We start from the raw sequence: 25292 nt of genomic DNA, 5'->3' as shown, positions 1-25292 counted from the left end.
TTACTGTTCGCCAGCACCCTCTGATGCAGCGGTCATCTTTTCTGTCTTTTTAGACTTCCTCTGCATCTGCTCTTGTTCCTTCCTCCTCAGCTTTTCTCTCTGTTTTTCCATCTTCTCTTGAGCCTTCCGAGCCTTCTCTAGAGTTACCTTCATTTCCTTGAGTTTTTTTTTGACCACTGCTCGGTCCTGGGATGACGTCATTCCCAGAGCCTAGGAAGGAAATACATAGACAAACTGAACTTGAAAACCAATGACCTCTCTGCTTAGGAAGAGGTTGATATGACAATGTGTTCAGACTCAAGAACTGATTTAAACATAATCAAAGAGGTAAAAACCAAGAAAGAGCTGCTTATGTTTGCCAAAAATCTCCATACTCAGGGGCGGAGCTTTATTTGCCCTCTGAAGTGCCTACACAGTACGCCCTAAACCCCATTAAATACATGCTTTCCAAACTGGCAATTAATGGGTGAAGGAATTAAAAAAAGGGGGGGCACAATTCTGCTTCTCCAACCTTTGGGCCATAGACATTTATAGGCAAAAGTACTGCTAAACTCATCAATATTTTTAAAAGCTAGGAGTGGGCACCTGCTGCCATAGAGGGCTCCAAGAAGGGCAGGGAGAACTGAAGTGGCTTCCTTTTTGCCAATGGAGTCATTTACAATGAGGACCAAAAATGTCTTTGGGGCCGGAATGCTCATGTCAGCATGACTAGCCATTCCCTCCCTGTAGGCAAACCTATAAAGGAATCCTGTTAATGAGGAGGTTGCTTAGTGAGCATGGAATTCAGAATAAGGGGAGTTGGTTGCGTACTTTAAATGTTTCATGACCTTCAGAATCAACAGCGGGATGCATCCATCTCCCCAACAGGGACAGCCTTGTCAATGGGTCCTTCATAATCACAGACTATTGATTGATCTCTAACCTTTTCAAGACTGTCAAGGATACTCATCTGCCCTTCAGCCCAGCAGGGGACTGAAGTTGGGGGTGGGGAGCCAAATGTAAGCTCTTTTTGCCCTTTTTTCCCACAGGGATGGATTCCCCGCCCCCCCCGCCCCCCAAGTCTCTAAAAGGGATGGACTGGACAGGTGAAATGACAGTGGGATGGAGCGGGGGACACACGGCCTGCACATACTTGGGGAAGAAAGTTCTGAGGAGAACATCGTCCCAGTTTTGGAGAGGTGTGCAGGGAGCAGCGGGGGTGGAGAGGAAATGAATAAAGAAGGAAAGATTCGTGGATCTAGGTTTCACTCTCATGTGATCAAAAAGTCCACCTTGGCCATTATTACAACTCCTACTACACAGGAAGTCAGCAGACTTCACGTATGGACCACGTGTTGCCCGGTGGAAGCAATGGAGTGAGTCCCTAGCTCTCCTACTCCGCAGCCTCCTGTTTGATTCAGAATCCCTGACAACTTTCCGAAACTTTGTTTACTACTCAGAAATGATGCAACGACCTTTCCGCAGACCGTTGGTGAGAATTCCCTCGCAGATATGCAGAACGCTCTTGTCTAAGGAAAACATTTTAGGCACCATGAGCAACACAACTTACACCTGATAACCTCACACAGAGATATAATTCTTTACCTTAAGTTTATTTCCATCCAACTGCAGGAGTTGCTCGCCAGTGATGTTTTGGGCACTGAATTCAGATACATACTGCTCCAGATTTAGGCTCATTAGCCAGTGAGAAACCTGCTGCACGCTCCATTCATGAACGGCCCGATTCTGACACTGACTGTGTTTGGGAGACTGTCCATCATCAAGGATCTGAGGTAGGAATGTTACGCAGTGTTGTTAAAGGACCAAAATGCTATGGCTCAGCGCGGCTTATTATGCTATCAAAAGGAATTTCTTGCCTACCAGAGTCACATTTATCTTTAAACCATAAAATGAATAAGCTAATGGTTCTAAGTTGTGTGTGTAACACACACACGTAGTTATCGCCTACATTTTTGTTAGGTATTTGGAAATTTAAAAACTCCCCCAGATAAAGCAGCATTATTAATGTAGGGTGTTCCCTACTGAAAAATACACTCCGATGTTGCAAGCCTTTACATCAGAACACCGTGGAAAGAGTATGAGATGCAGAAAACAAGTATTTGATTGATCTCTATATGCAATGCATCACTCTGCGTGTAGCCTCTGGTAAGTCATTAGAGGTATATAAAAATACATTTAGAAATATTGAGGTATCTTTCCCTTAAAAGAGCAAAGCCTTAAGTCCTCAAGCATTATGAGGGGAAATCTTGCAGCCAGGGTTTCCTTTGTGCAGCAAGCAAACCCGTGAGGAAGGCGGGGCAGGTAATGTTCCATAATGACTTTTAATAAATGAGTAAAGTGAGGCTCAGCCAGTCTACGTGTCTGTCCGGAGCACGCAGCGAGTGACCGGGGGAGCTCAACAGTTTGTGGTGTATCCCGAATCTCGGGCTCTGCCCAGTGCAGAACACCACTTTGACCAGCGCAGAGGGCAGTCGGTTCCTAGAACCTCTAAGCTGAGAGGCGATGGAGGCGATGACAGGTCTGGGAATCACCTCGGGGAGACTGACGGGCTGGGGCAGGATGGGGCAAGCCGAGATGAAGGCAGAGAAGGTGGAACAGAACGGACCGTGTCAAGGTAGTGGTGATGGGGGAATCAATCAAGGGACTCTGCAGGTAGAACCTGGTGATCATCTTGCCTCGGAAACATCTCTTAAACTTCGGGACAGACAAGGGCAGAGAGCAAAATGATTTAACACAAGGAAACCCTCCACTACAGACACAAGAACTCTTGTACTGTTTGAGTTTTGAATCATTTTGCAGAGACAGAAGAGGAGGTTCAAACAGTACCACCGAAGCCACGGCGCACAGCCCACCGAGAGCTCACCTCGTCATCTATCATATCCAGGCTCTGAGTGGGGAGGCAACAAAGGAATCAAAAAGAAAAGTGTTATAGAAATAGGAGACACGACATACACAGTACAAAGATTTAAAATTACAATCACACCAGGCCTGAAGAGTATGGGCAGAAAAATTTAAGAGACAACAAGTTTTATAAAACAAAAATCATGTTAGAAAGAAATAACTTAGAGCAAATATGTGGAGCAACAGTATCTTTATGTACAGTGCTTCTCCTTCTCCGGCCCCCCGCCCTAAATAGTGGCATTTCTGTCTTCTCCTTATCTCTTGGGGCACTAAGTCCATCACTCATGCAATTTCCTGTTTCTCTGGAAACACACTGATCTTCTGGGAATTCTTGGCAATGCTAATTTGACCCTGGCTTCTAAATAAGTGATCCTCACCCAGTTTTTCTCCCCTCTCCACTGCAGTGGTTCTCAATCAGGGGCCACGCTCGACTTGGGGTAGGGGTGGTGGGGCGGGGGTAAGGGTGATGGTGGGGGAAGCGAGGGAGAGAGGGGATGGACAGTCAGTAAACTCCCCTGTGATTTCTGAGCTGCCCCCTATTCTTGCTCTCTGGTGCCCAGCCTCCTACCCCCAGCCCCCTGCTCAGAGTCCTCTCAATGAAGTCAGAGTAAGGTGGGGGAAGTCCCTGGAGAGCTTTCAAGGGGCTCAGAAACAATACTGTGCCTTCATTTTGAGATAGAGAGAGGAAAGAGAGAGAAATCAAGATTTCACATCAAACAAGAAACCATGGTCCCGATGATTTACATGCAAAATCTACTTAAGGACGTTTTCCTAGGGATAGGTGACGGGCACAGTGCATGACCTGAGAAAGCGGGTCTGTGTGAGCACCACGAGCGTACCTCATCTGACGACAGTGCTAAGGACTGAGAGAGCCCCGGCGTTTTGGGTTCGGCTCCCAGGCCACTAAGGTCTGCTGAACTGGTACTACTGGGACTGAAGTCATCGTTGAAGGTAAAATTCTGTAAAAATAAATGAAGCTCAGTGTTAAATGAGCACAGTGAGGGAACCAGAGGTAGGTGTATTTGCAAGTCCTAAAAAGGTTCTCTTTAAAGTCATCTTCGGAGAAATTCAGATTTAGTTTGGTGATGACCTTCAAGCAGCGGTGGTGGAGAGTACTGGGCCTTTTGTAACTGATAGGGAATTCTGGGCGCTTTCTCCATCAGACGGAAGGATAGGTGTTCTGGAGAAATCATTCTTCAATCCCTCTTCAAGGATACAGCCTTCATTATCCTCTGCAACAGCTCAGAGGAGTAATATTAATAAGCCTATCTTCTTTGACCCTACTCGTGATGAGTAACAGTGCAAGTAAAAATACAAGATGGTGTGGAGAGCCTGAGTTATTAGGAACAGATGGCCATCCATATTAGAAAGGTAGCTTGAGCACCTCCTGGGAAGGATCACTTGCTGCTGGCCGTGATAAATACTGTGAGAAATGGCAGATCCCCCTCTGGATATAACCTTCGAGATGATGAGTTCTGGGGGAGGTCACAGTCTGCCGACACACTAGTAGTTACATGCTAAAATACAACTCTTACACAGCCCGCAGAGCACCAGAGAGGCTGCAGAACAGACACACTCTCCAAGTAATCACCTGGGGCCGGTGGAGTGGGGAGGTGGGGTGTAAAAAGAAAAAAAACCAAAAAACTTCCCCAGAACTTCATCAAAATGTTCAGTGGCTATTAAAGTCCAGTAAATTCAGAATGACTACATGGCTGCATTTGTGAAAGTATTTTAAACCAAATCTGGAGTCTCTCCAGTGCAAGATAATGGTAGAATTATTCCAACTACACTTAGATTTCTCAGATCCAATACTGAAAATGTTTCAAGATCCAAGTGGTTTACTGCTGCCAAAGCTTCTTTTGCTAGCAATTCTAGAATGACTGGCTTCTAAGGAACTCTAAGCCCTTGGCCAACACCATCTTGTCCCATATTCCACTTCCTTAGGAACTGGCCCGTTAGTTTTCCATTAGGCTCCCTTGCCACTGGGTTCAGTCGGTTGTCAAAAATAACTACCATGCCAGAGGCTGCAGAATTCAGTTCCAAACAAACCCCAGCGTTTGCTAAAACTTCAGACATGGAGACTAAATGCGAGCACGCAGAGCTAGGCTAGGAGAACATGTAAGCAGGAGAGCATTTAACACAACACGTTACTATTTGATATGGTCAACAGACACACAACCCCAAGCCCTGTCAAGACCCTGTGAGCCGCTGACCTCAAGAAAAGAGTTAAATTCAAATCACATTAATCACACGTTTCTGTTTGAGAAAGAAAAGCGAACACAGATAAAAGGAGACCAAACAACATGTGAACGTTAGCCACTGTATGTGTTTCAATAAAATGTTAGATAAGGTTTGCAGCGTCATGCTGGAAATAACCATCATGCATCTAAAAACAGACAACACCCATGCAATTATATTTTCTAATTCTGCTAAAGTTAGAGAACTTTGGTGATGAGATTGTAAGTTTTCCAACAGGGAAGTTTGATTTAAAAGAAGAAATAAGTAAGGGTGCTATGCCAGCATTGGTTTGTTTTAAAGAGTTTCACTTAGATATATTGAACACATATTCAGTCCCAAATTTATTTGTTTTCCAGTAAATCTCGAAGAGCATAATAAAGATAGTCTTGTAATGTAATTTAAAGTGGAATGCTTGGTAAACAGATCTATCATACTGTTCCATGATTCAAATGCATCTTTCCCAGCATGGCTTAACTGTCAAACTGAGATTAAATAGCAATATGTGAAAAGACAGGCAAATCAAAGATTAACGTACAATCTAGAATGGAATAGCATTAAAGAGGGTGACGGTTAAACGAGGCTTTCCTTTTCCCCACACAAGAAATACCATGCATGGCTTATTGCAGTGTTATCACATTGGTTTCTCAGGTCCAGAGTAAACACACAAGTTGAGAATCCTTTCCAAAGACTGGAGAGGAGGAAGGATTTGGGGCTTTCTTGTTTGCTTTTTAAATCCATGTGTTTTCTACCTTGGACCCCTTTTTATCTGAAATTAGAGTTTCAGGAGAAGGCTGAAGGGGACTTGTAGGTGAAGGCAGGTCCCTGAAGGAATAGGATCCTTTTCGGCTCTCATTAAACCACGAGAAAGGCATGCACGGCGAGCGGGTGGAGGCGTGAGGTGCGGGAGACGGCTTGGGTTTCCAGTGTTCCAGCCTGCCTCTGAAGATCCTGTTTTATGGAAAAAAATGCACATGTCAGACAAAGGAAGGGCAGGTGTGACACTTGTTCAACTGAATTCTGAAGGGACTCTGAATAAAGTTCAAAGTAGCAGTTTGACAAATGGTTCTACACGACAGAGGAAAAATTTTGCATTTTTGACTAGGACATTAATCTCAGTAGCTATCTTCTTTGCATCGCAATGGATTCTAGAACAATGGTCAACATTTTCATATCGCTATTGCCATAGTGAATTCTTATGAAATGTGTCTATTAAGTGCATGTGGATGAATTAAAGTCAGAGGGGCACTGTCTTTCTGGAACTGCTATTAGGTTAACCACCACACCACACCAGTCCCCTTATTTGGGTGACCTAGCAGTACCTTACTGCCAGTGACATTAGCTCTTAGCCAGCATTCTTTCCTGGCCTTCTCTGAACTCATGCTTCCAAGAGTTTGGGACTTTAGAAAATGAGGTAGTTAAATAATTTGGAAATTTCAGGGCTTATGATACTTTAAGCAGAACACACACCTTATTGGTTTTTCATCATAATCGGAGTGCTAGCTAGCCACATCAGCTGAATCGACCCAGGTGATCAATGGAGTGACAGATGTGGCAGCCAATCACCCTCACACCCCCTCGGAGGAGACCGGACGGCAGGTCTTAACACTCTCCTTGGAGGACCAGGATCTGTCACCTCTCGAATACATGGCCTTGAGCCTTCTCTCAGCCTCTATTTCTCCTCTGTAAAAGGTGGATATTTTATGTAGCTCACATGTGGTTGTTAAGAATTAAATGAGATAATATGCGTGAAAGTGCTTGGGAAACTGTGAAAAGTATAAAGGCATAATGTTTAACATTTAAAGGATTCAAAGGCATTTGAGAAACAGTTTGAAAACATATTTTTATCAGTGCATGTACTTGCGTATTTATATTTATCTTTTGGTTAGAGAAAAAGAATTATCAAGAGCTGAGGCAGGAATGGGCAGTGGTTTCTGCGCATCTGGGAAGAGGTCAACCCTCAATATGTCCAAAGGAGATTTGACACAGTGCCTAGTATTTGTTGGCTGTTGATGTCATGACGGCAAAGAGATTGCCTTTCAATTAAAAGTGCCTCCACACCACAGCTAGACAACTCATGACCCACACGCATTCTGGACTTCAGTCTTCTCACGTCGCACTCCAAATATTCTGAAATATTATATACTTCAAATATTTCAAAATATATTTCAAATTTACATAAACAGTGTAACTCCTGTTTCTGTTCTTTCCAACGTTACTGGGAGACTCTAATGGGACAATAAATGTAAAAGCATCTTGTTAACTGCAAAGCAATCTACAAATGTAAAGGGATTATAAAAATAGTGACTAAAGAAAACGGAGATGCCAGAAGTTTTGGCAGAATGCTGAGATCATAGGTTGGGTGAGTATAATGACTGGTCATTTAAAGATTCCAGGATATATCTGATGATTATGATGGTGAATTCCTTTTTCAAAAAAACAATAAAGGGGACTGTAAAGATAACAGAGAAAGCCCAACGAGAGATGTGTCAACCTTCAGTCTCATCCTAAAGTCTAAACTAAAAAAATTCTGTATCCCGAAGTCTACTTACTTGCTATTAAAAGACGGGGTAGAGGGGGAACAAGAACTGGACTTAAGAGACCACGCTAGCAGAGGCAGACCGGTCTTCTGTAAGAAGCACTTTCTATTCCTGGGTCGTGGACCAGTGCAGTGTTTCCCAAACAAGACCGGTAAGAGTCACCCGGGGCAGCTGCTCATATACAGGTTCTTGGGCACCTGGGCTTATCGAATTAGAATCTGGGAGAGAGGAAGGGAGGAGTTCGTCTGGAATCTGCATGTTAACACGTCTGAGTTGACTCTTGCAAGTTTTTAGTATCTACATTTATTTCTATTTTCCTGAATGCAAATATGAGGTTTCTGGAGAATGGGTGACTACTTACAGAAAATTATTGCACTGGGTCCCCATGCCCTACTTTCGTCTTTCCAGAGTGACAGAATGAAAGCCAGTTGTCGTCCTATTCTTGGTCTACAGGTGAGGAATCTAAAAAATACCAATCTGGATGATTAGATAAGACAGGGACAGTAGTGCTGTCCCCACCTCCCTTCTGGTAGAGGGAGAGAAATCTTATCGCCTTCATGTAAACAAATTCAACTAGGGAAGGATCCTGGGTTCTTACCCTTCAGAAAGTAATATATGTCTTGGGGGGAGATAAGACCAGTGTCTCCAGCTTAACAAGCCTGGGAATGTCTCCGTGAAGCTGGGTCTCATCCCCTCCCCCCATCCCACTCCTTGAAAATGAAACCATACACCTCATGGGAGGTAAATCTCTGCAGTTCTATCTATCCAGTCATAATTTAGCTTCTAAGGCCTGACTTTTAAGCTCAAGTTCCACAGTCCAGTAAAAATGCCCAGAAAGCTCTAACTGTGCAGAACCATACAAATATTTTTTTCTGCAGTCCTACATTATCATTGGACATATCTGAGATAAACTGGACCTAAGGATTATTTCCCCCTTTGGTTATTCATTTCCAAATCAATTAATCAAAGTAGCATGGAAGTTTTTTTTTTTAAGAGTGCCATTCATAATTCAAAAAGGTACAGCAGTGCTTAAATATATGGATATTGTTTTAAAGTTTATAAACAGGCCATAATTAATGACAGCATGACTATCTTGTCCTGCTCCCAAGTGAACTGCCTTTGTAATGATGCTTTTGGGACAACCACCACCATGCCCATTTTTTTTAATTAGGCAGAAATAAGAATATTATTGCCTACTTGCTGTCATCCTAATGCCTTATTTGAAAAGGACTTTGGATTCAAATTCTGACCATGGAACATTTCAAACAAAATCTCAAGACCACATATCATTAAACTCTTTCATAAGAGCCTCACTGCCAGGAAAATATCAAGACTAATAATTCCATGAGGACTTGTATATCCAGCACTGAAGACAGGTCCCGAGGCCATATACAGTGTGAGTGTGATGAGTGACATCATGGAAGCTCAGCTTCGGGGGACATTCAGAGGCTTTCTTCTCCAGCTTTCTATACAAGATGATGGAAGGACTGGAGGAACTGTCAGATAGAAAGCAAAGAAAGCCCACTTCTAAGGAAATAACCAGTGTCCTCACAACTGCAAACCACCAGGTCCTGGAATCCTTTGAAGAGAATTTTCCGGGTCTCCAGGAGGTCTGGCGATGCCCCTGCTGAGGCTGTATCTTTGGGCAGCCTCGACTCTAAAACACCATGAACTGAGGTAACCTCTGTGTGTCTCCTACTATCCTGAATGGTCAGTATGTTTCCATTTGTTTGGACCTAGGGTATATTCATCAAAAAAAGCAACCTCGCCATTACTTCATAATTACAGATCTATCAGCTTAACAGACATGCTTTCTAAAATAAATACCAATTTCCTTTTGGACAATTTGAACTCTTGGGCCTACAAAAGGAGCAGAGAGAGCTTGGAAGCAGTCATACCATTACTGACCACTTATAGCCTTTCCCATTTGGTGGAGAAATCTGTTAAGAATAACATAAAATTCTTCCTTCTCTCCTTACTACCTTCCTCCATTCCCTCTCTCCTCCCCTCCCTCTCTCCCTCCCTCCCTACATAGACAGTTTTGACTCTGACAGCAGGTTATGGTCTGGGGTGCATAAGCTTCGTAGAGATCCTTAATAATCCCCTTGAAAAATCAAGATTGGTAGAAATGAGTGTTTCATGGATCTGAAAATAACTTCCAGAGGATCAAAATAGGTATGTGTTCTGTAATTCATCTTCTTTTTTAACTTGTACAATAATGTCTCACTATCATTTTTGGTAAAAATGGAATTACAGGTCACTGATGTAACCCTGATTGTTTTATTGTTAGGAACTGGGAAAAAGAATGGCTTCAAATTAAGTCTCTGTCATATTAAATTGTCATGGGGGGGCGGGATGAGGTGGGGGTAATCACTGTTTCCTGGCATTTAAATGGTTTATAATTAACAACCCTTACAGAGCTGTTAACCCAATACATACATCTTGAAACCAGTTCATTCTGGGGTCAGCACCCCAAAATTAAGCTGCTCAGGTAAACATTCCATAGCAATTTTTTTTTTTTTTTTGATTTGTCTTAACTTTGAATACAAGGTGTGTGAACTGAATGTCATCGAGATATAATTAGGAGTTCAGGAACTGTCAGAACAGAAAAAGTAAAAGCAGAATATAGAATTCAAGCAGGTAGTTAAGGAGATTAATTGAAGAAAGTTAGGTGCATTCAGAGGAAGGGGTGCAGACTTCCCTTTATTCAAATCAGAGGAAGTAATTCCGTAAGGTTCTAACATCCACTGAGGAGACTGAGGTTGTAAAAGCCAGCCCCTTTGGAAGGACACTTGGAGACCCTCAAAGATAACAGGTAGGACAAGCAGGTGTCCACCTACAGGTCAGGCCAACCACCACTGACACATCCTGCTTCGACCCTGAGTTATGGTCCAAAGCGCCGATTGATAACCCCAATAACCCGTCTGAGATGGTCACTGTAGTGTTTAACCTTCATTTCTTACAGGGTTCTGGACATGCTACCACAGAACATGACAACTTAGCATAGCAAATATTTTAAGGTGAAGGAATCTGAGAAATGGCAGGTACGTGAAGGGTTCTCTGACCTCCCCAATGCCCCTGAAGCAGATCATAAGATCTTATGGGAGAGGTGCCCTCCCTATACCTGGAGGAAAGGAACATCCTTGTCTGTAGATGGAGGGATACCAAGAGGGATCTGAAGGAACAATGCTTTGGGGAACGAAGAGGCCTTGCGAAGTTTCCCATTTACTACCCTTAGTTCATACCCTTTTGTCCTCTCACATTTTTTCCAAGACTTTCCACTCTTCAACAAACCTAGCATTAAAATGCTCAGGCTTAACCACTTCTTTGGTCTTCACTTCCTGATAAAGGTTCCTGCATCACACAAAGCTTACGTTCAATCAGTGTGTATGCTTTCCCCTTGTTAACCTGTCTTCTGTCAATCTAATTTATAGGACTCCAGCTGGAAAACCCCAGAGGGTGGAAGGGAAAAGGTCTTTTGTGCCCCCTCTGCATTCATAGGAGACGGGGAAACTGTTCCCTTAATGAGTCCTCCCCATCCTGGGAAGGTTTAAAATGAAACAGCAAGATGATTATGTAAATAAAAATTTGATATTTCAAAACAAAAATGTTAGATTTAGGAATAATAAATATATTGCTTAGGATTTAAGAAAATTTGTATTATTAGAAATCTGAGAGAGAAGTCTGTCTATTCATTCTATCTTAATATATTTAACTGGTTAAGATGAAAAATAATCAAAGTGATAAGAGCACTGGATGTTTACAGCCTCTATGGTAACATTTTAATCGACTAGATTTTCAAAAGTTTTTTCAAGTGCAAGAGTGTTGATCTGTTAGGAATGTCAAAGTTTGTCAGCTTTCAAGCACTGGGACGTACTTAAAAAGAAAACGGACAGATTAAATTTATAAGTGCAGTTTTCTAAAAACAGGATAGACAACTACATGGGAACAAGATGGCTCTACTGAGGCCAAGCTAACATTATTCAAGGGTCTCTATAAATTTTTTTATAAAATTTTACTGGATATATAAACAAAATGACAAGATTTGTAAGATGAACTGAAACTCAAAAAAAGGTAGGTTTTAAAACTGGAGACTTGAATCAATTACTTTTAATTTATAACCCAAATAATCCTCTTTTTAAGGAAAGCCATCTTTGGGCATTAAAACTATCAAGTGAAGGGGAGACCCCGCAGAACTGTTATGTCAAAGTTAAGCACTCCATGGGGCTTTACTGAGTTTTCATTATCGTTGTTCGTGCCTTAAACGCTCTCTTGAAACTTGCCACATTGAAATTATTTTGCCATTCTCCTCTGGCAATTTACAACTGCATTTTGTTTCCTGTTTTTTAAATAATTTTTTTTTTAAAGAAATTTTGGGTCCTTTTTGGGGTGCCTCTGTGGGTCAAGTTTAGGCAGTGGTGAGGTGCTTTTCTCTTCAGGCACGTATGACAGTATTGTTGAAGATGTTATATTTTAAGTACCAATGTTAGTTTTTGCTTTATCTTATTCTTCCCCATGAATTTGCCTTTAAAATAAATTATATTGTTACATCTTTTGTACCTCTGTGTGTAAAGAAATTATACTGGGAACACAGAAGAGTAGCTATAGATTTAAAAAAGAATAGACAAACAAGAACACATGTATCGTGATGAGCACTGAGTAATACACAGAAATTTTTGAATCATTATATTGTATCCCTGAAACTAACATAATACTGTGTATTAATTATACTTCAATAAAAAAGTAAAAAAAATAAACAGGAAAAATGCCAATTTATAGATCAACAGAATGAGTTAGAACTGAAAAGAGGATGTTTTTCATAGAATCATATGGATTAACCCTGTCCAATAGAAATACAATATGAACTACATATATAAATTACAATTTTCTGGTAACCACATAAAAAAAGAGGTAAAATTAATTTATATTTTATTTAACCCAAAATATTCAAAATATTATTATTTCAACAGGTAATCAGTATTATAAAATTTTTAATAAGGTATTTCACATTCTTTTTTTTTCATACTAAGTCTTTGAACTCCTGCATGCATTTTCTCCTACAACACATCTCAATATAGACTAGCCACATTTCTAGTGCTCAATGGTCACATCTGGCTAGAGGCTACCATATTGGATAGTACAGACAGAGATGGCTGGGGAGTTGGAGACCATGTAGTTTTAATCCATCTGATTATTTTTTGGTGGGAAACCAAGGTCTAGGAAATTCAGAGCCTTACCTATGGCAAAGCCAGGATGAATACTTGGATTCCAGCACAGTGTTTTTTCCACAGTTGACGCTTCTAAGGGGAATGCAAATTCACCTCCACAAAGGTGTGTCATCTCTCTTCCTGTCGTTTTCCCACACGCCACTGTCTAGCCTTGTTCTGAGATGCACATAACTGCTAACACGCTTTTCCATTCTGCCACTCAACCAGGAGCTTCTCCCACAGAGCTCCAAAGCAGGTACTCTACTGACATCAGTGGCAACTTGCTCTAAAATGAGGGTAGTATTTTTACCCTTTGTCGACAAGCTCTGACAACCCACTCACTTTCCTGCTTCTGTTCTTTGCTATGCTGCCTGTTTAAATCAGAATGTTCGCTGAGCACATATGTGAAAAGGCTAGGACCGAGCCATATTTTTTGTAGGGTTTATTTATTATTATAATTATTGAACCTCATCTATTTGTTTCATGTTGGTCGTGCATGTGAGTCATTAGGTCTCCCCAAGGAATACAATAAAGTAAACTCTTAACTCTTGAGGAAGGAAAAAACTAAAACCAAGACCGAATTTAGCAAACCTCTGGTCTTGCCTCTTTAAAGTCCCGCAGCCTCGGGCTAGAACTGATTGAATGACCTCATCTGATTTTTACAGCCTAATAATGAAAAGCCTAAGAGATAAGATCACTAACTCAATTCATGAATCATTCCCTCTCTTTTCTGAGAAAGCTTCACAGAGGTGATGAGTTCATTCCCAGTCTCCCCCAACTGCAGTGGGACCCTGAAGCTGACGGTGCTTACCACCCACCCACCTTCGGGGGCCCTGTGAAACCAACTCAGTTGCAGGAAGCCCCTACTGGGCAGTAACTCTGTTTTCTGACCTATGTTTTAAAAGGTTCTGGGCCCATTATCAATCTATGTAGGAGCAGAGAGGCTGTCATTAGATTTGATTAGCGTTAACCAACTACTGTGATAGCTCAAAAAATTGTTCTGTGAAACAAAAATTCCTCCCTCTTCTTCCCTTGTTCTATATATTTCAATTACATGAATTCCTGTCAGGACTGCCAAAATTCTACTATGACTACAGATAATTATAAAATTATGATTCCAATTGAAAACTATTTTGTAGCATTGGTACATGTGTAAATACTTGTGACCAGTGAAGCAGAAAGACTTCAGGGTTAGTATTTTAAAAATACTGAGCTGGCTGGCTGCTGGTTCCAAAATTGGCATTCGCTGCAGTGACAGCCCACCCTTGACTCCCTGGGGCTGGCCTAGAGTAAAGTGCGCGCTCACCAACAGAATCAAGACTTGCTTGCTTTTCACCTGGCGTTTGTACAGGGAGGTGATAGCCTCTGGCTACTAGGATGAAATTCAGTCAAACCTTCTCCCCACTGCTGGATACTTCCTTCCATCCTTTTCCGAGTGGAGCCTCAAGGTGAGAGGAAGTGACTGCCTCAGAAGTCCAGGGGCCAAAAGGAGGGCAGTGTTTACTACAGAAGTGTCCCAGCTTCTCTCCCCTTGTGCATCTGGCGTCTCTCTCCCTGAAACACTTGCAGTTTTTATGGTATTTTATCCTGAGTATATTTGATCGTTTCCTATTCCTAATTTTAAAGCACACAGCAGACTGTTTTATATTTCTCACTCCGAAACCACACAAAGTTAAATTGCTTTTGAGTTGGGTCATGGACTTATTTTTTCCAAGAACGGTGTCCTCGATATAAACAGAGCTTTTTACGCTTTCTCCATTGTACAGGATCAAACCACCACCACAACAGACTAACACAATTAATTTGGGAATTCCCTCTTCTCATCCCTGACCCCACTCTCCTATAATCCCAGGAAGAAGGTACAATTTCTCACCAACTGGTATTGCCAGAAAAAAGGAAAAGAAGAAAAAGAAAACAGAGGACGACCTATAAAATGGATCAGTGGTCCCAAAATGATTTGATGATCTTTTATCATTAGCTTTCTGTTTCTTCCTTAGTCTACCGCTGTTGGGGTGATTCCCAAATTTCGTGAAGAGATTTCCGCATCATTCAGTGCATAAATAAGTGGAAGGGAGGTGTTGTGTTGCAAAGGCATCTGGATGGAGGCACAAGCCCCGCTGAGTTAAGTGCTTGCTGCATAATCATGGGCAAATCAATTAAATTCTACAAAGGTGAGGTTCTTAATAAAGTATGGTATTATTTTCTGGCCTCCCGACCTTATTATAAGGATCGACTAAAGTGATACCTGTAAAACTGCTCTGTAAAACTGTAACTTGCAAGTAAAAATGATAGCAAACTGTTATCTTAATTATTATTATTTTTAAATGCCTCCTACGTGCCAGGTACTATCTGACGTGCTTTGTATGAAAACTTACTTAATCCTTACTCTAAAGTTATTAGGTAGATCCTGTTATTTACCCTTATTTCACACAAAAAAATGGAGGCAAACAGGTCACAGAATTTGTCCAAGATTTTAAAGGTATTAACTGGGAGAGCTCTGATCCAAACCCAGGCAGTCAAGCTCCATGCCTTATTGCTTCCAGATACAAATTTAAACTTAAAATCCTGTAATCTCAGAATAAAATTGGGAAGACTTGACAACATGCAGTACAAAGCTCACTTTTCGATAGGGAAGTCTTTACTGATAAGAATAGTTGGTAGGGCCTGAAGAAAATCAGTTGAACAGCTGAGTACAGCAAGAGATGAAGGTCCTTCTCACATGTGGACAGAACAGTGCTAAAAACCAACAAGGTACTTCAATGTAAAATTACCCTTTCAGACTTGACAAAAAAGAGGATATTAGTATTGTGGGTAACCAGGTAAAGACCCTGAACTATGCCTAACTGACATATCACATAGATACATTTATGCTGTATTTAGACAAACATTTATTGAAACCGTTCATGTGACCATAATTCTGCAATTAAACCAATGGATATACCCAACGCCAGTGTAGACTACAACTGGGGTTAGGACAAATATAAACTGATCGTGCAATTTCTCTTCCATCTCGCCTCTAGGTGGATCACTTTAGCTCACAGATCCTGACCATTGATTTTGGTTAGCCATGGGAGGAGGGGGGCCAGAAAGTTGAGATCACCCACCCGTACCTGCTACCTGGAGAAAACCTATTGGCTTCTTTTTCCTTTTCTTTCCATTTCTTTCCCTTGTTGGAATTCCTTCGCAAAGGTGCCCTATAATGACAGCACACAGTCAGAAAGGGGAAACTGACATTTTCTCTTTTAGCTTTTTTTTTTTTTTTTTACAGAGGGTTTGTTTTTTACATCACGAAATGCTTACCCCAGATCCACAAACTTGCGCTTAATTTTTCCTCCTTGTACCACCAGTGAACTGGATGCCCTTAGTGATTTGGGACCTTTGGCACCATCTAGGATATACACACATGTGAAAAAGACCAATTACTATTCTTTTTAAGGCCATGAGTCAAAGTCAGTGCATCTCTGAATCTAAGGACTTTACCCCAATTCCAAAGTGTAAAAGAAAATAATGTATGCCTTTCTAAAGCCACAGGAAACACTTCTATGTTGAGGAATGTTCAGTTAAGCCAGGAGAGGTCCTGCTGGACAGAGGCCCAATACCCATCACAAAGAGTTTTAGCTTCGGGGTATGTGCACCCCAATGTTTATAGTAGCAATGTCCACAATAGCCAAACTATGGAAAGAGCCAAGATGTCCATCAACAGATGAATGGATAAAGAAGATGTGGTACACACACACACACACACACACACACACACACACACACACACACACACAATGGAATATTACGCAGCCATCAAAAAACCCAAAATCTTGCCATTTGCAACAACGTGGATGGAACTAGAGGGTATTATGCTAAGTGAAATAAGTCAATCAGAGAAAGACAAGTATCATATGATCTCACTGATATGAGGAGTTTGAGAAACAAGACAGAGGACCATAGGGGAAGGGAGGGAAAAATGAAACAAGATGAAACCAGAGAGGGAAACAAACCATAAGAGACTCTCAATCTCAGGAAACAAACTGAGGGTTGCTGGAGTGGAGAGGGATGGGTGGGATGGGGTGGCTGGGAGATGGACACTGGGGAGGGTAAGTGCTATGATGAGCGCTGTGAATTGTGTTAAGAGTGATGAATCACAGACCTGTACCCCTGAAACAAATAATGCATTATATGTTTAAAAAAAAAAGATAGTAGGAAGGGAAAAATGAAGAGGGGGAATCGTAGGGGAGACGAACCATGAGAGACTATGGACTCTGAGAAACAAACTGATGGTTTTAGAGGGGAGGGGGTTGGGGGATGGGTTAGCCTGGTGATGGGTATTAAAGAGGGCACGTACTGCATGGAGGACTGGGTGTTATACGCAAACAATGAATCATGGAACACTACATCAAAAACTAATGATGTAATGTAGGGTGACTACCATAACATAATATAGTAAAATTAAACAAACAAAGAGTTTTACCTTCAAATATACTGGAATGAGCAAAATAAGCAAGAATAAACACTATCAAATAATTCTTTACATTCAAAGCAGGGACCAACATGACTTTCCTTTTGTTCCTTCTCTGGCTCCAACTCCTTGCTTCAAATGCCAGGCTCTGTCCTCCATGCCTGCCCTGCCTTTGGGTTTTGGTGCCTTCTGACAGGAACCCAGCCCACTTCCCCCATACCTCCAACACAGAAAGTGACCCCTGAGAGTCTGGGAGGTTTAGGGGAGAAAGGGCGAGTCAAAGCTTTCTCTTCTGGTCTCTCCCTTGCAAATGGCCTCTGGCCAGTCCTGAGACAGAAGAGGGCAGAGCATAGGGGAAACTTCTTAAGCTGGGGCTCAGCTATAAAACATTTATGTCTTTGAAAGGCTTCTCTCAGAGGTTGGGTTGGAGTACAACTTGGCTGGCCTCCTGTGATGGGGAAGATGCCAAAATCTCCTCAGTGTTTGGAGCTGAATGATCTTTGCCTCTCTGAGTTATGCTGGCTCTCAAGGGCAGCAGCTGCTGGGGGATGGGAACACTCAACATGATGCCAAAAAACCAATCAGAGGAGAGGCTTTGGGAATGGACTTCAATGGCAAATGCAGGAGCTGGATTCCACGGGTGGCACTTATTCCTCCTTGGACATGGGAGATAATTCTTACGGCTTTACTTGGAACTGTTTGGCAAAGGATGTTGTTCAGTGTCCCGTTTCAGCATGCCCAGTGATCGGAGATGATTAACAGAGGGCGTGTTATGTTTGGTGCAACCTTGTGTGTGAAACTACTCCTTGCTAGCTGTCTGTCTCTATCTTTGTAAAATTAAAAATATTCCAGCAACTTTCTGGCATGGACTGTAGAGAGAACAGTGCTCCTACAGAAGTGTTTAATTAACCCTGCTAATTAATTCTGCTCCTATTTGTGTTTCAGGATAAATTTCTAAACACACACGCAAAACATGAATTGCACACGCAGTTATTTTTTAGGAGTTTATGTTCAAAGCTCTGAAGTGGCAGCACAGGATGTTTACAGACTCTCTAAGGATTTTTAGCAATGAGCTTTTCACATTTTTAGTTAATGATACTTGGATTACAACAATCAATCCCTTGGAATGTACATACTGAAATAACACGAGTCAGAAATATGTCCCCGTGAAAATCCACTTCTAGCCTCAAATACTTATTAAGGATATTGGCATCATTATGCTGGGTATCTGAATTAAAGAGCCACAGACGTGAGGCATACACATAAAGAAAATCCAAAGACATGGCACAAACCCCTTCTGAGGTGATTTTGCTAATGGACAATAAAAAAAAAAAAAAAAAAGCCAGATTTCAATTTTCTTAATAGAAGGGAAAAAAAAAGGGCTGGATTCCTCCAGATCAATCCTGAAGCAACTCTTAATGGGTAGGACTGTGCAAAGTTTAAAAGGAGCCTGCCTAATTATTTTCTGAATTAGAGGTAGCGGGGCAGTGTTTTAACGAGTGGTGAGAGGACCAGGTGAGACAATGTACATGGAAACACTCTGTAACCTCTTAGCGTTGCAGTTATGTGGACATCTTGGGACTAAAAGCCTGATTCTGCCCATTACAGAGGCTGCTGCTAGGCAACCTCACATCATTATCTCACACATTTGCCAAAGTGTGTTCCAAGGAACACTTAAATGAATGCTTTCAAAAGGCTGAAGAGGCAAGATTAAGTAATAATGCACTTCCCTATTTTAAATCAATCAAATCCATCCTTAATGCACATTAGAACTTCCAGTCTGCACAAAAACCAACACTGGATTGGTATGATTTCAGGAAAAGAAAAAAAAAAGTGACTTGTTTTCATTTATTTATTTAGCTTTCTGTAAAATTTCCATTAGGCTTTTTGGAATCTCTCCAACACTACCTTCAAGAGCAATCAGAAGTCTAAGCCCCCAGGTTGGGTGCGGCAGCTTCACGCTTTGGCAACCTGGCCTTCAGTTTTGAAGGCAGTAAATGGTCTCCTGATGGCTACGTGTGACGGCCTTTTCTTGTACTGCACTCTCCTTCCTCTCATGGGCCCCAGACTCTTGACGTCTTCCTTTCCTCTGGGGACTCCCAAATCTGCCCCCTAGCCCAGCCGGTCTCCTGAGCTCACCACCTTCTTCATTAAAAACATGAGTTAAGGGGCGCCTGGGTGACTCAGTCAGTGAAGCGTCTGCCTTTGGCTCGGGTCATGATCCCAGGGTTCTGGGATCGAGCTCCACGTCGGGCTCCCTGCTCCGTGGGGAGTCTGCTTGTCCCACTCCCTCTGCCGTTCCCCGTGCTTGTGCTCTCTTTGTCAAATAAATAAAATCTTTTTAAAAAATGCTCTTAAAAAATGAGCTAATTGTCTTCACCCCATATTTCTGACCTCTGTTTCTCCTAATGAAAGGGCCATATTTCCTGAGGCTAGAGACCCTGTGGTCAGTTTTGAGCTCCTCACTTTCTTCCCCTGTAACTAGGCAGCTTATGTTTCATGGGCTCTTGTGTCACTCTTTCCCTCATCGTCTACTGCTCCTCCTTCGAGGTCATCTCTCCCTGTGTCTCCTGACTCATCTTTCCCACACCTCATGTTCTTTTTTTTCCTTTTTATTCTTCTGTTCAAACATCTGTGGTTGCCTAGTGATACAGTGAGGTATCGAAGGCACTTAAATTCTAGATCTAATTTCAAATAGCAGTTCAATTTTACTGCAACCATTTAACCTGCATAAACCAACTGCTTCACTTCAGGCAGGCTTTCAACCCATCTCATGTGTGCCTGTCTCTGCTAATGCCACCTCCATCCTTATCTGCCTTCCTTGGCCGTCCTTCTTCCCCCCAAGTCCTTCGATGGTCACTCGAATTGTACATTCTTTGTCATCTTATTTGCCAATCTCAGCTGGATACAACCTCGCCCCTCCTCTGAGCAATGATAAAATTTACTATTTCTATACGTATAAGGACCTAATGTAATGTATCAATAATAAATGAATCCTGTAAAGATTTTGCAAAGCCAGGTTCTACTTGCCAGGACATTAATTCAGCAAATATTTTTGAAGGCATGTTCTGTGTCAGGCAACGTGCTAACAGCCACATATAAACTTAGAATCTCTAGAAATCACAAGTAGAAAATGATAGTGCTTAATTTACTCTTCTTAACCTGGTCTGAACAAAGGTCCATTGCTATGGAAGTCCAGAGACCAAAACATTATTATCAGGCTACTCAAAGAATAAGCATGAGAAAAATATTTTCATGCTTTCTACTGTCATATAACTTGTCTTACAGATCTCTGGAAATAATCTTACAATTCCTCTTGCTTTAACTGAAATGGTGTTAGAAGTTTATCATTTATCCAGTTACCATGGGGCTCTTTCTACCCCACTTTCCACCAAGGTCCCTCAAATACGACAACAAAATGATGACTCACGAATGTGGTACCGATGCAATTTTGAAAACACCCAACTTCAATTAGTTGTTCAGTAATACCAGCATTTTGTTACCCTTGAAATTGTAGTCAAGTACAGCTGTAACTTAATTACTACCTTGTAGTAACTTCAAAGACCAAAAATAATGGTCTATTATTTCTTAAAAATCTAGATAAAGGGCAACCAGGGACTAAGACATTTTCAGAGTTTACCCAGCAATCATGAGTAGGAGAAAATGAACGCCTAGACCAGGGGTCAGCAAGCTTTTTCTGCAAAGGGCCAGATAGCAAATATTGGAGGTTTGTGGGCTATACAATCTCTGTCACAACTCCTCAGCTCTGCTGTTTGTGGCATGACAGTAGACAGGATATAGCTAAATGAGTGTGGCTGTGTTCCAATAAGATTTTATTTATAAAACACATGGGGGCCAGATTTGGTTTGATGACCTGCATTGCTTATCTGGAGAGACCTCCGGGTAATTTATCCAAGAAACTTATGAAGCATCAATTATATGCCATACTCTTCACTGGGGACCAAGAATATAAAGATGAAAAAGATGAATGAAAGTCAGTTGTGGGGGGGGCGGAGCAAGATGGCGGAGGAGTAGGAGACCTAGATTTCGTCTGGTCTCAGGAATTCAGCTGAATAGGGATCAAACCATTCTGAACACCTACGAACTCAACAGGAGATCGAAGAAGAGAGTAGCAACAACTCTCTGAACAGAGAAGCGACCACTTTCTGGAAGGTAGGACGTGTGGAGAAGTGAATTCGAGGCGATATTTGGGACGATAGACGGTGGGGGAGGGGGCCTCCGACGGCCGCCTCTGGCAAGTGATAGGGCCGCGGAGCACAAAATCGGACCTTTTAGAAGCCGGCTCTGCTGAGGGACGTCGCTCCAGTGGCTAAGTGGGGGGTGGAACCCTCGCAGGACAGTGTGGTCCCAGGACCCTCGGGGTCACAGAAAAACCGGGGGTGCCTGTGTGCAGCAGAGCTCCCAGGTATCGGAGCTGGGAAGCCGGCTGCAGAGACGGAACTGAGGCGCAGGCTCTCAGCTCGGGGTTGCCATAAACTGTGATCCGCGGCCCAGTCGGGCCACTGCTCCTCCAGCAGGAACCCAACAAACGGCAGATCCGGGGAGACTCCCCTTCCTCCACCGGGAGGAGCAGCGTGGGAACGCACCGCAGGGATCTGCTAGGTTTGGAGACTTCACACGGGGTCGGGAGCCAGAGATAGAAACACTCGGTCACAGGCCGGGTGAGCACGGAGTGCGGCCGGAGACCGGGGAGACGGGAGTGACTGCTTTTCTCTGGTGGCGCACTGAGGAGCGGGGCCCCGAGTTCTCAGCTCCTCCGGGTGGAGATTGGGAGGCCACCATTTTCACCCTGGTCCTCCAAAGCTGCACCGAGAGCTTGCAGGGAACAAAAGCTCCTGAGAGCAAACCGGAGCAGCTTGCTTAGCCCAGACCGACAAGGGCGGGGCAATTCCGCCTCCGGCAAAGACATTTGGGAACCACGGCAACAGGCCCCTCCCCCAGAAGATCAGCACGAACAGCCAGCAAACCAAGACCAAGTTTACCGATCAAGAAGAACGGGAGAACTCCAGCGCTAGGGGAATACTGCACATAGAATTCATGGCTTTTTCTTACTATGATTCATTAGTTTTTCAAAGTTTATTTTTTAACTGTTTTTTTTTTAATTTTTCTTTTTCCCTTTTTCAACCAACATCTTATCAATCCCTTTTTTGAAAAAACATGTTTTATTTTTCATTTTTAGAGTCATATTTTATCCCTTCGTAGTAGTTACCCTTATTTTTGGCATATATATATAAGTTGTTCTCTCTTTAAAATTTTAAGATACAGTTTCTTCTAACAGATCAAAATATACCCTAAATCACTAGTATATGGCTTTGTTCTAGTCTCCTGCCTGATCATATTCACTCCCTTTTCTTTTTTTTTTTTTAAATCTTTCTTTTTTCAAACAACTTCTTATCAATTCCTTTTATAAAATCTTTTATAATTTTCATCTTTACAGTCATCTTCCATCCCTTCATTGTATCAACCCTTATTTTGTACATATATAAGTCTTTCTTCCTTTAAAATTTTAGGAGGCACTTTTTTCTAACAGACCAAAATACGCCCAAAATCTAGTGTGTGGCACTGATCTATGCACTAGCCTGATCATATTTGATCATATTCTGTTTTTTTGTATTGTTCTGTTTTTGCTTTTATCTCTTTTTTTCTCTCTCTTTCTTTTTTCTTTCTTTCCCTTTCTTTTCCCCTCGTTTCAGGTCTTTTCTGATTTGTATACAGTATATTTGCTGGGGACGTTGTTAACCTGTTAGGATTTTGTTCTCTCATTCATCTATTCTCCTCTGGACAAAATGACAAAACGAAAAAAATCACCTCAGGAAAAAGAACAAGAGGTAGTACCGTCAGCCAGGGACCTACTCAATATGGACATTAGTATGATGTCAGACCTAGTGTTCAGAATCATGACTTTAAAGATACTACCTGGGCTTGAAAAAAGCGTGGAAGTTATTAGAGAAACCCTTTCTGGAGAAATAAAAGAACTAAAATCTAACCAAGTCGAAATCAAAAAGGCTATAAATGAGGTGCAATCAAAAATGGGGGCACTAACTGCTAGGATAAATGAGGCAGAAGAGAGAATCAGTGATATAGAAGACCAAATGATGGAAAATAAAGAGGCTGAGAAAAAGAGAGAGAAACAACTACAGGATCACGAGGGCAGAATTCGAGAGAAAGCGATACGATACAATGAAACAACATTAGAATAATTGGGATCCCAGAAGAAGAAGAGAGAGAGGGGCAGAAGGTATACTGGAGCAAATAATAGCAGAGAACTTCCCTAATGTGGGGAAGGAAACAGGCATCAAAATCCAGGAGGCACAGAGAACCCCTCTCAAAATCAATAAAAATAGGTCAACACCCCGATATCTAATAGTAAAACTTACGAGTCTCAGAGACAAAGAGAAAATCCTGAAAGCAGCTCGGGAGAAGAGATATGTAACCAACAATGGTAGAAACATTAGATTGGTAACAGACCTATCCACAGAGACCTGGCAGGCCAGAAAGGACTGGCATGAGATCTTCAGAGCACTAAACGAGAAAAATATGCAGCCAAGAATACTATATCCAGCTAGGCTCTCACTGAAAATTGAGGGAGAGATAAAAAGATTCCAGGACAAACAAAAACTAAAGGAATTTGCAAACACGAAACCAGCCCTCCAATAAATATTGAAAGGGGTCTTCTAAGCAAAGAGAGAGCCTAAAAGCAGCATAGATCAGAAAGGAACACAGACAATATATAGTAACAGTCACCTACAGGCAATACAATGGCACTAAATTCATACCTTTCAAGAGTTACCCCGAATGTAAATGGGCTAAATGCCCCAATCAAAAGACACAGGCTATCAGATTGGATTAAAAAACAAGACTCATCAATATGCTGTCTGCAAGAGACTCATTTTAAACCCAAAGACACCCCCACATTGAAAGTGAGGGGGTGGAAAACCATTTACCATGCTAATGGACACCAAAAGAAAGCTGGGGTGGCAATCCTTATATCAGACAAGTTAGATTTTAAAACAAAGACTGTAATAAGAGATGAAGAAGGACACTATATCCTACTTAAAGGGTCTATCCAACAAGAAGATCTAACAATTGTAAATATCTATGCCCCTAACATGGGAGCAGCCCATTTTATAAGGCAATTAATAACAAAAGCAAAGAAACACATTGACAACAATACAATAATAGTGGGGGACTTTAACAGCCCCCTGACTAAAATGGACAGATCATTAAAGCAAAAGATCAACAAGGAAATAAAGACTTTAAATGACACACTGGACCAAATGGACTTCACAGACATATTCAGAACATTCCATCCCAAAGCAACAGAATACACATTCTTCTCTAGTGCCCATGGAACATTCTCCAGAATTGATCACATCCTAGGTCACAAATCAGGTCTCAACCGGTACCAAAAGACTGGAATTATTCCCTGCAAATTTTCAGACCACAATGCTTTGAAACTAGAACTCAATCACAAGAGGAAAGTCGGAAAGAACTCAAATACATGGAGGCTAAAGAGCATCCTACTAAAGAATGAATGGGTTAACCAGGAAATTAAAGAAGAATTAAAAATATTCATGGAAACCAATGAAAATGAAAACACAACTGTTCAAAATCATTGGGATAGAGCAAAGGCAGTCCTGAGGGAAAGTGTGTAGCAATACAAGCCTTTCTCAAGAAACAAGAAAGATCTCAAATACACAGCCTAACCCTACACCTAAAGGAGCTGGAGAAAGAACAGCAAATAAAGCCTAAACCCAGCAGGAGAAGAGAAATCATAAAGATCAGAGCAGAAATCAATGAAATACAAACCAAAAGAACAGTAGAACAGATCAACGAAACTAGGAGCTGGTTCTTTGAAAGAATTAACAAGATAGATAAACCCTTGGCCAGACTTATCAAAAAGAAAAGAGAAATGACCCAAATCAACAAAATCATGAA

The 25292-nt window shown here is 41.8% G+C and overlaps 1 protein-coding gene across 6 annotated transcripts in view; it reads right to left on the bottom strand.

The window, feature by feature from the left end:
* Nucleotides 1-25292, bottom strand: part of PPP1R9A (protein phosphatase 1 regulatory subunit 9A) — a 308016-nt gene continuing 282724 nt past the window's right edge. The window contains exons 14-20 of one of the 6 annotated variants that reach the window (XM_088018269.1): nucleotides 16184-16271; nucleotides 15988-16077; nucleotides 5889-6087; nucleotides 3741-3860; nucleotides 2864-2887; nucleotides 1585-1767; nucleotides 1-210 (exon numbers count right to left, since the gene is read on the bottom strand). In XM_088018269.1, the coding sequence (XP_087874395.1) occupies nucleotides 1-210; nucleotides 1585-1767; nucleotides 2864-2887; nucleotides 3741-3860; nucleotides 5889-6087; nucleotides 15988-16077; nucleotides 16184-16271 (914 nt within the window). The remainder of the gene's footprint in view (nucleotides 211-1584; nucleotides 1768-2863; nucleotides 2888-3740; nucleotides 3861-5888; nucleotides 6088-15987; nucleotides 16078-16183; nucleotides 16272-25292) is intronic. The other 5 variants (XM_088018270.1, XM_028119328.2, XM_028119332.2 and 2 more) reach the window with 5 other exon arrangements.

Source organism: Eumetopias jubatus, unplaced genomic scaffold, assembly GCF_037043125.1.
Source record: "Eumetopias jubatus isolate StellerSeaLion01/CBP00866 unplaced genomic scaffold, mEumJub1_p1.0 scaffold_14, whole genome shotgun sequence".
Lineage (NCBI taxonomy): Eukaryota > Metazoa > Chordata > Mammalia > Carnivora > Otariidae > Eumetopias > Eumetopias jubatus.
Note: the sequence above shows the minus strand (reverse complement) of the source record. Positions and strands in the feature narration are given on the sequence as shown.